This window comes from Carcharodon carcharias, chromosome 19 (genome assembly GCF_017639515.1).
Source record: "Carcharodon carcharias isolate sCarCar2 chromosome 19, sCarCar2.pri, whole genome shotgun sequence".
NCBI classification, from domain to species: domain Eukaryota; kingdom Metazoa; phylum Chordata; class Chondrichthyes; order Lamniformes; family Lamnidae; genus Carcharodon; species Carcharodon carcharias.
Genome location: NC_054485.1, coordinates 508386 through 523327, shown reverse-complemented (window position 1 = coordinate 523327; position 14942 = coordinate 508386). Strand labels below are relative to the sequence as shown.

Below are 14942 nucleotides of genomic sequence, written 5' to 3'. Positions count from 1 at the left end.
CATTGGTCATCAGGAAACTCATTGTAATACATCAGCATATCATTATCAAGCCATTCTGCCAGGCTCTTGGACCCCCATTGGATTGTCAGTGCACGCCGGTGGGAAAGCACACCCGACGTGTTTCACAACAGCATAGGGGCAACATGCACTTGGCAGTCTGTGCTTTGGGTGAACTGGAGCTGAGTGCACAGCCACATTCTGCAGAACTCACCAGGGTTGCTTGTTGCTTTGCCGGCTTCAGGGGCATCTGGGCAGTTGGGGGGGGGGGGGGGGGGGTGGTGCGGGGGGGGGGTGGGGGGTGGGGTGGTGCGGGGTGGTGAGGGGGCAGTGGTTGGGGTTAAGTGCCACTATGCCCAACTGGTGGTGGTGGGTGGGGAGGAAACAGGAGGCAAGTGCAGCCCAGCCTCTGGGACGATTCCTGAGGGTGAGGGGGAGTGGGAGGCAAATGCAGCCTGACTGTTGAATATAGCGCACAAGCATTTGGCAAGAGACGAAGGGTGGGAGAGGGAAGTGGCTACGTATTTGGGAAACCTGTAGAAAGTGACCATTCCTCTGCAAATGAGACAATTCAAGTGCAGCCACATTGATATGATTGGGTTCGGGCTCCTAGCTTATCTGCCCACTCAAGCAACGCAGAAGCACCAAAATGCCACCTAGTTCTTCAAAGCTCCACCCGCTCCACTCAATTTCTATGCCAGTAGCTCCTTCCGGGACTCCACAGGCGACCTCTGTGGGATTTCACAATCCGCCACCACAAATGTATCCACAAGGTCACAGATGCATCTTCTCCATGGCAACAACTTGATGCATTTCACCCGGGACCGGGACAGCCAGGGTACAAGAGCGATAGGATTCGCCCTGATCTTGGGATTCCCACAGGTACAGGGTGCGATTGACTGTACTCATGTGGCGCTCAGGTCTCCCGCTGCAACACTCAGTGACTTCATCAACCGCAAGGGCTTCCACTCACTGAACGTGCAGCTGGTGTATGACCACCAGAAACACATCCTGCTGGTGTACGCACAGTTTCCAGAGAGTGTGCACGATGCCTACATCCTGAGTCAGTCACTGATCCCCAGACTCTTCCAGGGTCCACAGAAGCTGCAGGGTTGGCTCCTCAGGGACAAGAGCTACCCACAGAGGCCGTGGCTGATGACACCCGTGCAGCAGCCTCAGACTGCAGCAGAGCGACGCTATAATGAGGCTCATGCTGCAACTCGCTACTTGGTGGAGCAGACCATCGGGATTTTGAAAATGAGGTTCCAGTGCCTGGACCGGTCTGGTGGAGCCTGCAATACAGTCCACAGAGGGTGTCACGCATTGTCATTGTCTGCTGCACCCTTTACAATCTGGTGCTGCAACGGGGAGAGGAGTTGGCTGAGGAGGAGATGGAGGAGCTGGAGGTCTCCTCCAATGAGGAGGACACCAATGGGGATGAGGGTGAGGAGGTCCTCGAAGGCGATGATGATGGGGCTGAGGCCCTCTCACTGGGCAGGCAAGACGGGCGTGCTCCAGAGGCCCTCATAGCTGCCAGGTTTGTGAAGGATGATGATGACCTGCAGTGAGGTGTCCCCATACATCCTCACATCACATTGTGAATGTTTGACTCCAGTCTGGCTTATGGCAGCGCCAATACCCTCTGTGAGAATGCTCCTGTCATGGAGATGCAATGGAGGCCCTAATAGCCGCTCGGTCACAGGAGGATGATGATAACATGCAGTGAGGACACTCCATAAATCTTCACAGAGCCTCTGAGAATGTCTGACTCCTGTCTGGCCGAGGGCAGCTCGCTTGCGCTCTGTGATCAGGGTCATATCACAGAGACACAGCTGTGAAATTTTAGAAGCATCTGATGCTGTGTCCGCCTTCAGCACCTGAGCCCTTCAGGAGATGGTGCACAGCATCACTGGTCACAGATGCTGGTGTGATGGGGGCCAGGCCCACCTTAAAGGTGCTGAGAGCACATGGAGAGAATGAGGGAACTCTGTGCTGCCTGCCCACTACATTCTGGCAGCAATGACCAGCACTGTCGAGGTGCAGGCATCAGTAATGTGTCCAGGGAGTGTGAGGCTGGACCATCACTGTGGTCTAAGGCTGCACAGACACAGGGAAGAGGCCCTGGACTGAGACACCTGCCTTTATCTTGTGCAGAAAGGATTCACATCTGAGTGACAACAACACTACTCATCAGAACAAGAAGCCACAGGCAGGGAGACATTCTTAGGAGTTTATTGATAGAAGTGAAAAGTATGTACAAGTGATAAACACTGTGCTCAGGCTGTGCAACTAATTCTGCTTAACTGTCCTAACCCTGCCGCTACGTCTTGGTGCTCCCCGGACATTCACAGCGGAAGTGGGGGCAGCCTGCTGACTGTGACACCCTGTCTGTGGTGACCTTGACTGGTGTCCTCTGGAGGGACCCGGCCTGCTTTCAGGGTCCTGCTGTGTGGCAGCTGCACCCTCCTCGGGCTGTGGAGCTGGAGCTGAGGAGGTCACAGGATGACGGGAGTCAGGGGCTGGACACTCCCGGAGTTACCTGGATGGATTGGCCCGGAGTGTGCCCCTGCTGATCCTCCTCTCTATGGATGCCCGGAGGAGCGGGGGTAACTGGAGTGAGATTGAGCTGCCCTGTACCCCACTCACGTACACACTATTGGAGGCCAACTATAGCATCAGCCCGTGCAGCAGTGCAGGAGCCAAGTCCTGGACCAAGGTCATGATGGCGGCCGCCATCCTGCCAGTGTTGACCTTGGTGCGTTGCAATGCCGGCGCTATCACCTCAGTCTGAAGGTGGACAGGCTCCTCCATCGTGCCTTGCAATCTGAGGAGTGCAGCGGACATCCCTTCCTGATGTTCCCGAGCTTGTCTTTGCAGCTCCAGCAACTGTGACATGACCGAGTCCAGAGGCTCCTCATCTGACTCGGACTCAGCAACGTTTTGGCCTCCAGCAGCCCTCTGAGTGCTGGGGACCTGGGAAGTCCCTGTTGCCGCCTACTGTGGATCAGACATTGCATTGTGCTGATAGATTGTGATCCAGAGGCTACTCTAAAGCTAGGTCCTTCCAAGATGTGTGTCTCTGCGCTGGTGGAGGGTGTGGGTGTGTGCTGTGATGGGAATTCAGGGAGGGTGCCTCCAGATTCCTCTGCAGAGGTTTCTTCGGGGTTTGATTGGAGGCCCTGGGTCATGGACTCTGTCGGCTGTTTCCCAGATGTGCCGGTGAAAGCACAGAGAGATAATTGGTTTCTGGCAGTGGCCTGTGAAACAGGACACATCACACACAGCATGGTTATCTGATAGATGTTGCACTGCTGGATCCTCACTCGGTAGAGCACCGATAACTTCACTGTCAGCACAGGACCGATCCAGATCATCGCCGGACAGCTGGATGGCTCTGATTTCAAAGTCCGTGAGGATCTTGATTTCAGGCATCCCTCCACTGGTCTACAACTCTTTGTCTTGTTGTGAGCCAGCTTGTCCTGCATGGATAGGGATGGAGAGAGTGTAAGCAGGATGCCTGCCAGGCCAGATGATAAGTTAAAAGCAAAAAACTGCGGAAGCTGGAAATCCAAAACAAAAACAAAAATAACTGGAAAAACTCAGCAGGTCTGGCAGCATCTGCGGAGAGGAACACAGTTAACGTTTCGAGTCCGAATGACTCTTCAACAGAACGAAGTAAAAATAGAAAAGAGGTAAAATATAAGCTGGTTTAAGGAGGGGGGGTGGGTCAGGTAGAGCTGGATAGAGGGCCAGTGTTGGTGGAGATAACCAAAAGATGTCATAGACAAAAGGACAAAGAGGTGTTGAAGGTGGTGATATTATCTAAGCAATGTGCTAATTAAGGGTAAAAAGCAGGACAAGCAAGGTACAGATAGCCGTAGTGGGGGTGGGGTGGGGGGAAGGGATCGAAATAGGCTAAAAGGCAGAGATAAAACAATGGATGGAAATACATTTAAAAATAATGCAAATAGGTGGGAAAAGAAAAATCTATATAAATTATTGGAAAAAAAAGGGGGGGAATCAGAAAGGGGTGGGGATGGAGGAGAGAGTTCATGACCTGAATTTGTTGAACTCAATATTCAGTCCGGAAGGCTGTAAAGTGCCTGTTCGGAAGATGAGGTGCTGCTCCTCCAGTTTGCGTTGGGCTTCACTGGAACAATGCAGCAGGCCAAGGACGGACATGTGGTCATGAGAGCAGGGTGGAGTGTTAAAATGGCAAGCGACAGGGAGGTCTGGGTCATGCTTGTGGACAGACCGAAGGTGTTCTGCAAAGCGGTCACCCAGTCTGTGTTTGGTCTCTCCAATGTAGAGGAAACCGCATTGGGAGCAGTGAATACAGTAGACTAAATTGAGGGAAGTACAAGTGAAATGCTGCTTCACTTGAAAGGAGTGTTTGGGCCCTTGGACGGTGAGGAGAGAGGAAGTGAAGGGGCAGGTGTTGCATCTTCTGCGGTTGCATAGGAAGGTGCCGTGGGAGGGAGTTGAGGTGCAGGGGGTGATGGAGGAGTGGACCAGGGTGTCCCGGAGGGAACGATCTCTACGGAATGCCACCGGTGGTGGGGGGGGGGGGATGAAGGGAAGATGTGTTTGGTGGTGGCATCATGCTGGAGTTGGCGGAAATGGCGGAGGATGATCCTTTGAATGTGGAGGCTGGTGGGGTGATAAGTGAGGACAAGGGGGACCCTATCATGTTTCTGGGAGGGAGGAGAAGGCGTGAGGGCGGATGCACGGGAAATGGGCCGGACACGGTTGAGGGCCCTGTCATCGACCGTGGGTGGAAAACCTCGGTTAAGGAAGAAGGAGGACATGTCAGAGGAACTGTTTTTGAAGGTGGCATCATCAGAACAGATGGGACGGAGGCGAAGGAACTGAGAGAATGGGATGGAGTCCTTACAGGAAGCGGGGTGTGAGGAGCTGGAGTCGAGGTAGCTGTGGGAGTCGGTGGGCTTGTAATGGATATTGGTGGACAGTCTATCACCAGAGATTGAGACAGAGAAGTCAAGGATGGGAAGGGAAGTGTCAGAGACGGACCACGTGAAAATGATGGAGGGGTGGAAATTGGAAGCAAAATTAATAAATTTTTCCAGGTCCCAACGAGAGCATGAAGCAGCACCGAAGTAATCATCGATGTACCGGAGAAAGAGTTGTGGAAGGGGTAGGACTGGAATGTTCCACATACCCCATAAAGAGACCTGGAAGTTCCCCTGCAAGTCACTCATCATCCTGACTTGGAAATATATCGCCGTTCCTTCACTGTCGCTGGGTCAAAATCCTGGAACTCCCTCCCTAACAGCACCGTGGGTGTACCTACACCACATGGACTGCAGCGGTTCAAGAAGACAGCCAGCACCTTCTCAAGGGCAACTAGGGAAAGGGCAATAAAAGCTGGCCCAGCCAGCGAAGCCACATCCTGTGAATGAATAAAAAAATGTACAATATTGCAAAACACATTGCAATTGAAGCATTAGAAATATATATACAAGTATGAAAATTCATCAGAACTTACCCATTCCTTAATCATTGGTTCAAAAATCAGCATATTTGGATTATTCTTAGATAATCATTATTTAAAACATGGAATTTAAAGAATTAAAACAGTAATATGCCTAATGTCCAGCAGAAATGCTGCCATTATAAGTTGAACCACTCCAGTTAGGAGCCAGCAGACTGGTAACTTTACAGAGCATAAAGTGCTTGGGGGTACTACTCCAAATGGCATCTTTACAAATGGTCCCCACTCCAACTTAAAAGTGGTTTGCTTCTATCTCCTAATGTTTGATCCAGCAAATGTTCACCATTTCACTGGGATACACTCTTCAGGAGAGAATAACCTACTTTTCAGTTTGTACAAAATGTTTTCCTCCAGATAACCACAGCAAATTAAAATTCAATTCACATCCGTTGCACTCAGAACACTATGAGCCTCGATTTGTATGTTACAGTTAAACTGGTAAAGACATGACTAAAATGACCATGTTTCCAGCATATTTCCAGGAAAGTGGTGAACCCCACTTAGTTAAACTGAGAAATGTACTTTTTGCAGCAACTGTATGTAAAACCCCTGGAGTGCTCGCTCTCAAACTTTTTGAATTGGGACTAACCAAAATTAATTTTACACCCTGTCACCTCACTCAGTGATGCATTGGAGATTTCTGAAGGCAGGCAGGCAATGAAAGCACAAGACTATTCTTGGGGAGTGGAGGTCTGACATGTGCCCATTCACTTTATTTGGTGCATTCCTTAGGGTGTTTGGAGTAGACTTATTTTGTGTTCCTGTTCTTGAGCCCTCTCTGATACTTCTCCCTAAGATGGAATGAATAAGTAGCCACCATTCTCACAGCACTGTTGAAGTTTAAACAGAAGCTTGCTTTGGAACCCACACCAGCAGCTCATCTGCCCAAGGGACCTGTTGTAAAAATTAACTGATAGGCAGAATTTTAAATTTGAACTGTTGGAGAACCAGCAGTCCATGTAGGTCAGCGAGTATATAAGTGACGGATGAGTAGATTTGCTAAGGTGAAATTAATGAAGAGTGCAGTATGGGAGGATGGCCAGAAGAGAATTAGACTAGCTGAGTCTGGATTGACAAAGACATTGACGAGGGATTTGGCAGCAGATGGGCTGAGGGAAGGGCAGAGACAGACCATACGATGGAGACAAAATGGATTTGGGGTTGGCAAATTAACTCACGGTCAAATAGATTGCTGAAGATATGAACAGTCTAGTTCCAGCTAACAGGGTGACAATGTTATAGAATTGGGGGTCTCAAGATGGTGGCTTTGGTCTTCTCAATGTTTAACTGGAGAAAACTGCAACTCATCCAGGTCTGGACGTTGGACAAACAGTCTGCCTAAGCAGAGACAGTAGTGGATTTGAGACAGATGGTCGAGGTGGTCTTCGGTGTACATGTGGAACCTGACCTCAGGTCTTCAGATAATGTTTGTGGGTGAGGACGCGGCCAAAGGTCAATCCTTAAGTGAATACAAAAGTAAGGCTAATGGTGCAAAAAAAAAATTGTTCTGGCTATGGTTGGATGGCTAAGAATCTAACCAAGCGAGGGCAGTCCCACTGTGCTGAATAAAGTAGGTGAGGATATGAGAGTGGATTGTGTGTTAGATTGCAAAGGCTGCAGAAAGGTCGAGAAGAAAAAGGTGGGATAGTGCATTGAGGTCACAGCCACAGAGGATATCATTTGTGACTTTAATTAGGGCTGTTTTAATGCTGTGGCAGAGGCAGAAACCTTATTAGAGAGATTCAAACATAAATACTAGTGATTAGGACAGAGAAGAGGAGAAAGATGGGTGGGACATGACTCCCACATGTCAGAATCACAAACTCAGCAGGACAGATGCTGAGATGAAACAGACCCCATTTTTGCTGGAGCAAGGCTTTTATCCTGCAGTGTGGGTATTACGAATCTTTAGAAAATTCATAAATGCTCTTGAAGGGTGGATAAGGTCTGTAGAGTTGTCAAGCAATTTAAATCTTCAGTTCTTTAAAAATAAAAAAAACTGCCTGCCTGTGTCACTGGGAGTTGAAAAATATCTGTTCAAGCAGTTTCAATAGCTATTTGTTGATATAACCCTAAGTACTAGCACTATTAACACTATTTTTCACAACCTATCATTATCACAGTGGGGGTGGGGTTTGTAAGTTCACATTTTGATTAACAGCTCAAAGAGGTCATTAATGACTTTGATGAAGGGACCAAATGTATGACAGCTAAATTTGCCAATGACACCAAGGTAGGTTGAAAAGTAAGTTGTCAAGAGGAGGTAGAGAGTCTGCAAAGAGATAAAGACAGATTAAGTGAGTGGACAAATATTTGGAGTATAATGGGGGTAAATGTGAACTTGTTCACTTTGGCAGGAAGAATAGAAAAGCAGTATACTATTTAAATGGAGAGAGACTGCAGAACTTGATGCTACAGAGGGATCTAGGTGTCCTGGTACATGCATCACAAAGTTATGCAGGTATGGCAAGAAGAATGGTATATAAAAGCAGGGAAGTTTTACAGCAGCTGCACAGGACCCTGATGAGACAACATCTGAAATACTATGTGCAATTTTGGTCTCCTTATTTAAAAAATATATATAATTGCTTTAGGTGCAGTTCAAAGAAGGCTCACTGGACTCATTCCTGGGTTGAAGGGCTTATCTTATGAAGAAAGGTTGTACAGATTGGGTCTATACCCATTGGAGTTTAAAAGAATGAGAGGTGGCCTTATTGAAACATAAGACCTTGAGGGGACCCGATGGGTGGATGCCTGGAGGATGTTTCCTCTTGCAGGGAAGAGTAGAACTAGGGGGCATAGTTTAAAAAGAAGAGGTCTCCCTTTTAAGTGGGAGATGAGGAGAATTTCTTTCTTCCAAAGGCTCATTGGCATAGGGATTATAAATGGTCATGAGAATGGGTGGGGGCATGGTTGGCATGTAGAGGCATTAGGAGTAGGAGGTGGGACGGTGAGGGTCAGAGGGTGTAATGTTTAAGATGTTTAAGAAAACAACTGGGATTAAGTCCCAGAGAATCAAGGCAAGCCTTTTAAAATGCTTGTCTCAGCTCTTGGCAGCCCACGTGGTCATTTCTGATTTACCTCTGGGGCAGTGATCCCAACTCCATCTTACACATACTGCCGCCCAACCACACACCCCCGCCCCCCCACCCCCCCCAACCCCTCCCCGGAACAAAGATCCTGATCCCACCATTCGGGGCACTTCTCTCCCAGCCCACCTCCACCACCACCCCCCAACCCGCCCCCCCCCACCCCGCCCCCACCACCACCCCCCACCCCTCCCCGGAACAAAGATCCTGATCCCACCATTCGGGGCACTTCTCTCCCAGCCCACCTCCACCACCACCCCCCAACCCGCCCCCACCACCACCCCCCACCCCTCCCCGGAACAAAGATCCTGATCCCACCATTCGGGGCACTTCTCTCCCAGCCCACCTCCACCACACCCCCCCGCCACCCCCACCTGCCCCCCCCACACACCCACCACCCCCAGCCCCCACCTGCCCCCCCCACCATTAAAAAGACAATTGGATACAACAATGGGGGAGGAATTGGACAACAGATACTGTCTATATGTTTGTCTTGAATGGATAAGTTGATCTTTATTTACCTGTGATCTAAAAAAATTTCTAAACAGACTGATGAACAACAGTAGATCAACATTGCTAAGGACAAGTCTACTGAAATAATTGCAAAATAAGTTATAAGCATTTAAAATAAACCCTTGAATTTTTTAACAGAGAAAATCAGTTTAGGCTTTTTCCTGTTGCATGTTAAGAAAAAAACATTTATTCTAAACGATTGATCTAATTAAGCCTTCCATTAATCATGTCCAGTTGTGATGTGCAAGCTACACATATTGTACTAAAAGAGAAATTTACTTTTGTACTGTTAATACAAATGATATTAAAAAAAAGTTAAGCTATCTCTGCCAGGAGAGATAATAATTACATTTTTAGTTATTTTATTGTCTTTATCCTGCTGATCAAACAATCCATTTGTGCCCAAGCTATAGAAATAAAACTTGGTTCCCTGACAGCAAATTTATCCAGTGAATAATTGAGCCACAGAGACGTAGAAGTTGAAAATTCCAGTGCCAGTTTACGCAGATATAGTCACCTACAGCTGGACAGCATTAATTGGCCTCAGCATTCTGGACTAAAAATTGGGAAAATCGTTGAGAACCGTGGCTTCTAATCATTGTCCAATGTTCCTGCAGATAGTCATGTGGGAACAAGACGAGACTTGGATTCAGCTGTGATGCTCCCATTTATAGTTGAATAACATGTTGAAAGTTACTCTCAAGGCTGGCATGAGTGACGGCCACTAAGGCAAGTATCCCAGAAAGCAACTGTGCAGTGGCAAAGAACCAATCTTCTCCAGAGATGAAGGGAGGAGATAAAAATTGACAAGAAAACACACTGGATCCTGTAACAGTTTAATTTTACATCTTGTTCCCACCTTCAGAGTAAAAATCAGGAATTTTATTCATTCTATCTTCCTCCCCACAGCAGTGATTTCACTGAGGAGCGCACTCCATCTCCTCTTTATCCAAGATTCCCTTGTATCTCATTAACCATAATTTCTATAAAGTAAGTGGTGTTGGTTCTTGGTTTTTTGGTAGTTCTTGATTTTCTGCTAAGTGTAGTTTTTGTCTGAATTTCTGCTAAGGATCATTTGTTAATAACATCTGGAAAATTTCATACATATAATCAACAGTTAAAAAATCTCTTACATGAGTTCCCCAAATAGCTCAGTAGGTGACTACAGTGCCCACTATAACATTAAGCCATACAGACCAGGAGATCTCCAGCTTGGTTCATGATCTCTGCTGAGTGAGCTGATTTCATGAAGCTAATGGAATTGAAGACTAATTATTAATCTGATTAGCAAATTTGCTGAGTAGAGATAATGGGCAAGTACTTGAATTGGCAGGAATGACTAGTGGTATTCCACAAGGATTTGTGTTGTGATCTCAACTATCCACTATGTTTATTAATTAGATGATTGGAAAAAAAACCTAATATCTAAATTTGCCAATGATACAAAGATGGGCAGCATTTAAGCAGTGTTTATGGAAGCATAAAATTACAAAGAGATAGTCACGGATTAAATGAAATTGGCAAAGCTGTGGAAAATGGATATCAATGTAGGAAATGTGAGGTCATCCACTTTGGACATAAAAAAGTTAGAACAGGGCATTTCCTAAATTGTGAAAAGTCCAAAGACTTAGGGGTCTAGGTACATAGATCATTAACAGATACAGAAACAATCAAAAAGATTAAATATAAAAGCCAACATTCAGTTAAAGAGATTGAATGCAGGAGAGGAGGGAGTGCTCCCTAACAGTGTTTTGGATGTACCTACACCACATGGACTGCAGGGGTTCAAGAAGACAGCTTACCACCACCTTCTCAAGGGCAACTAGGGGTGGGCAGCCGATGACATCCATATCCGTAAAATGACATCCATATCCGTAAAAAACACTGGTTAGACCACATCTGGAATATTGTGAGCAGCTCCAGGCACCACACCTTAGGAAGGATATATTGGCCTTGGAGGGAGTGCAGGGTAGCTTTACCGGAATGATACCTGGACTCCAAGGGTTAAAATTACAAGGTACGATTAAATAAACGAGGATTGTACTATAAGAAATTTATATGGTCAAGTAGCAATTTAAATGAAGTTTTCAAGATATTAAGGGGAACAGATAAGTTGGGAAGTCTAGAATTGGGGCATACTCTGAAAATTAGAGACTGGTCTTTCTGGAGTGAAATTAGGAAACACTTCTACACACAGTGTGACAGAACTTGGAGCTCTCTGCCACAGATAGTATTTGATGCTAGATCAATTGTTAATTTTAAATCTGAGATTGATAGAGTTTTGTTAACCATAGATATTAGGGGATATGGGACAAAGGCCCATGGAGATAGGTTGCAGATCAGCCACAATTTCATTGAATGGCAGAGCAGGCTTGAAGGCTAAGTGGCCTATTCTTGTTCTTATATAAAAATAAAATACTGCAGATCCTGGAAATCTGAAACAAAAACAGAAAATGCTGGGAAAACTCAGCAGGTCTGACAGCATCTGTGGAGAGAGAAACAGAGTTAACATTTCAAGTCCATATGACCTTTCTTCAAAGGTCATATGGACTTGAAATGTTAACTCTGGTTTCTCTCTCCACAGACACTGTCAGACCTGCTGAGTTTTTCCAGCGTTTTCTATCCTTGTTCTTATGTTGGTATTATAATTGATATTAACATTCCTGGATTTAGAAGGCAGAAATGCATTCCTTTAGGATTCCCATTTCTGATCACTACACAGAAATCCCTCTGGAATAGCATGTGTGTGGATATCAGTTGAGCACTGAACTGAGATTTCCTGCAATTTCCTTCATAATCAAATAGTCTCCTGATGCTCAGTGATAGATTGTGAGTGTGTGTGATCCTGTGATAGCCCCTTTCTCATCTCCCAGTTCCATTTGCATTTCCATTTGAAGTCAGCTTTCACCCAGAGAACAAGTGGGAGTCCTGGAACTTGAATGAACAACTGGCTGGTGAACAAGCTATTGCCATTGGTGTTAGGTTCCAGTTGGCTACAGATAAATATTGACAGGAATCATTTGAAAAGGATACATTGAGGTACTAAGTTCCTCCAACTATAAGATAGTCAAAAGTAAAACAAAAATTAATGCAGGTCTTTAGATCTTTAAAAACTGACAGACATTCAAGGCAATCAGTGTTTATATGATATGTGCATGTGTAATATTAATCTTTAATTTCATTGGCTGGTCAAATATATATACATATCTAGAACTTCTTTTAAAGGACTTTTTAAAGCAAACAAAGACACAAACTTTACAGAATTACACAGTGCAGAAGAGGCCCTTCAGCCCATCGAGTCTGCACCGAACATGTGTGCGGACATCAGTTGAGCACTTTTTAAAGCAAGCACGAACTTTAGATGGCTGTCACAGGTCACCTGACATGTCTGGTAAGACAAGGTCAGTTTCTGGAAGTTTTCAATGCGGATTACAATTAGGACACCCAAGGCAACCTCCTATGGAATTTCACATTTGCTGATGTCAAGAATTACTTCAAAGATGTACTGAGACTTGTAACTGGCTCTTACCACTTGCATTTCTATAAAGCTACCTTTCAGACAGAGTGAAAAATATTACCTGAACAATGGCTATATAGAAGACATTGACATGTTCTTCCTAGCTCATCACAGGAAGAATGGCCCACTCAGAAGTGATGGCTGGGGCATTAAAGAAACTAATCACCTAGGCCATAATACAATAGCCAATGTCTGTCCAGACATGAGCTAATAAATTACCTTCTGGGGAATACCCAACTCAGTTTGGGGAGAAAGGTCATATGACCAGCATAACCATTTTGAAATGTCTTTTATTACAACACCCAAGCTGCTACAGGAAGCGGAGAAGAAGTCTGCAAAATGGAGAAGTTAACACCACTCTCTTCCTGTTCTCAAGTTTGCAGCCCAATCTGTTACAGTTGGGAATGCATCACAAGATAGAGAATTTCAATTGAAAGGAACTTCAGGTGCCATAGCATCGACTTTAGGAAAAGATGGATTACAGTTTAAAAGATACCGTCTCCAGAAACTGCCTCAGCCATGAATGGCAGCAAAGGACTCAAACAGTGAACTCTCTTTTACCTTTTTTTATCATTGAAACTTAAATTGGGCCAAAAAGTTGTGTGTGTGTGTGTGTGAGAGAGAGAGAGAGAACACGGATTTACCTTTTTAAATATCTTTATATCCTTACCTGGGTGGGTTTTGGCACATTAAAAACTAACCCCTTTGCGGTTAAACTCACAAAAGCTTGTCAGAATGAGTTCTTAGCAATAAATGTACGGACCCTGAATTAATATGTTCATCCTTAAAAATTACAAAAAACCCTGTTACAGTCGATCAAGGAGTGGGAAAGAAAGGGTGAGTTCAAATATCCATCCTCACCCGCTCGTAACAAAAATCATTACTGGTGACACCCACTTAACAATGGCTTCTTCAGCTAAAATGGATGGCCAAATTCAACCCCACTTCTTTACAACTGTTGTCAATCCACTTTTAAGACTACTTGATGCGAGATGCATTTCTCCAAATTTAATTGGTCCATTCTTCATCAGTTCTTCCACTGATCACTAGGGAATAGGTTCTGGAAAAGCTCAGGGGACTAAAAACCCCTTAAAAGAAGCATTTTTTTTATTATTTGTTTGTGGGATGTGGGCACGGCTAGGCCAGCATTTATTGCCCTTCCCTAACTGCCCTAGTTCAGAGGGAAGCTAAGAGTCAACCGCATTGCTATGGGTCTGGAGTCTCATGTAGGCCAGACCAGGTAATGGCCTTAAAGGACATTAGTGAACCAAATGGGTTTTTACAACAATCAGCAATGGTTTTGTGGTCATCAGACTGTTAATTCCAGATTTTTGTAGAACCCGGGTCCCCAGAGCATTACCCTGGGTCTCTGGAACACTAAGATAAAAGCAAAAAACTGCGGACGCTGGAAATCCAAAACAAAAACAAAAATACCTAGAAAAACTCAGTAGGTCTGACAGCATCTGCGGAGAGGAACACAGTTAACGTTTCAAGTCCGAATGACTCGAACTAATCAGAACTAGGAAAAATAGAAAAGAGGTGAAACATAAGCTGGTTTAAGGGGGGGTGGGACAGGTAGAGCTGGATAGAGGGCCAGTGATAGGTGGAGATAGCCAAAAGATGTCATAGACAAAAGGACAAAGAGGTGTTGAAGGTGGTGGTATTATCTAAGCAATGTGCTAATTAAGGGTAGAAAGCAGGACAAGCAAGGCACAGATAGCCCTAGTGGGGGTGGGGTGGGGGGAAGGGATCGAAATAGGCTAAAAGGTAGAGATAAGACAATGGATGGAAATACATTTAAAAATAATGGAAATAGGTGGGAAAAGAAAAATCTATATAAATTATTGAAAAAAGGGGGATCAGAAAGGGGGTGGGGATGGAGGAGAGAGTTCATGATCTAAAATTGTTGAACTCAATATTCAGTCCGGAAGGCTGTAAAGTGCCTAGTCAGAAGATGAGGTGCTGTTCCTCCAGTTTGCGTTGAGCTTCACTGGAACAATGCAGCAGGCCAAGGACGGACATGTGGACCTGAGAGCAGGGTGGAGTGTTGAAATGGCAAGCGACAGGGAGGTCTGGGTTATGCTTGCGGACAGACCGAAGGTGTTCTGCAAAGCAGTCACCTAGTCTGCGTTTGGTCTCTCCAATGTAGAGGAAACTGCATTGGGAGCAGCGAATGCAGTAGGCTAAATTGAGGGAAGTGCAAGTGAAATGCTGCTTCACTTGAAAGGAGTGTTTGGGCCCTTGGACGGTGAGGAGGGGGGAAGTAAAGGGGCTGATGTTGCACCTTCTGCGGTTGCATGGGAAGGTGCCATGG

General features: G+C 45.8%; 1 protein-coding gene across 5 annotated transcripts in view; it reads right to left on the bottom strand.

The window, feature by feature from the left end:
• Positions 1-9081: 9081 nt before the first annotated feature.
• ccdc28b (coiled-coil domain containing 28B) overlaps positions 9082-14942 on the bottom strand; it is a 41555-nt gene continuing 35694 nt past the window's right edge. For all 5 annotated transcript variants that reach the window (XM_041212063.1, XM_041212064.1, XM_041212065.1 and 2 more), the window contains exons 5-6: positions 12145-12167; positions 9082-10164 (exon numbers count right to left, since the gene is read on the bottom strand). In XM_041212063.1, coding sequence (XP_041067997.1) covers positions 10095-10164; positions 12145-12167 — 93 coding nt within the window. In that variant the 3' untranslated portion in view covers positions 9082-10094. The remainder of the gene's footprint in view (positions 10165-12144; positions 12168-14942) is intronic.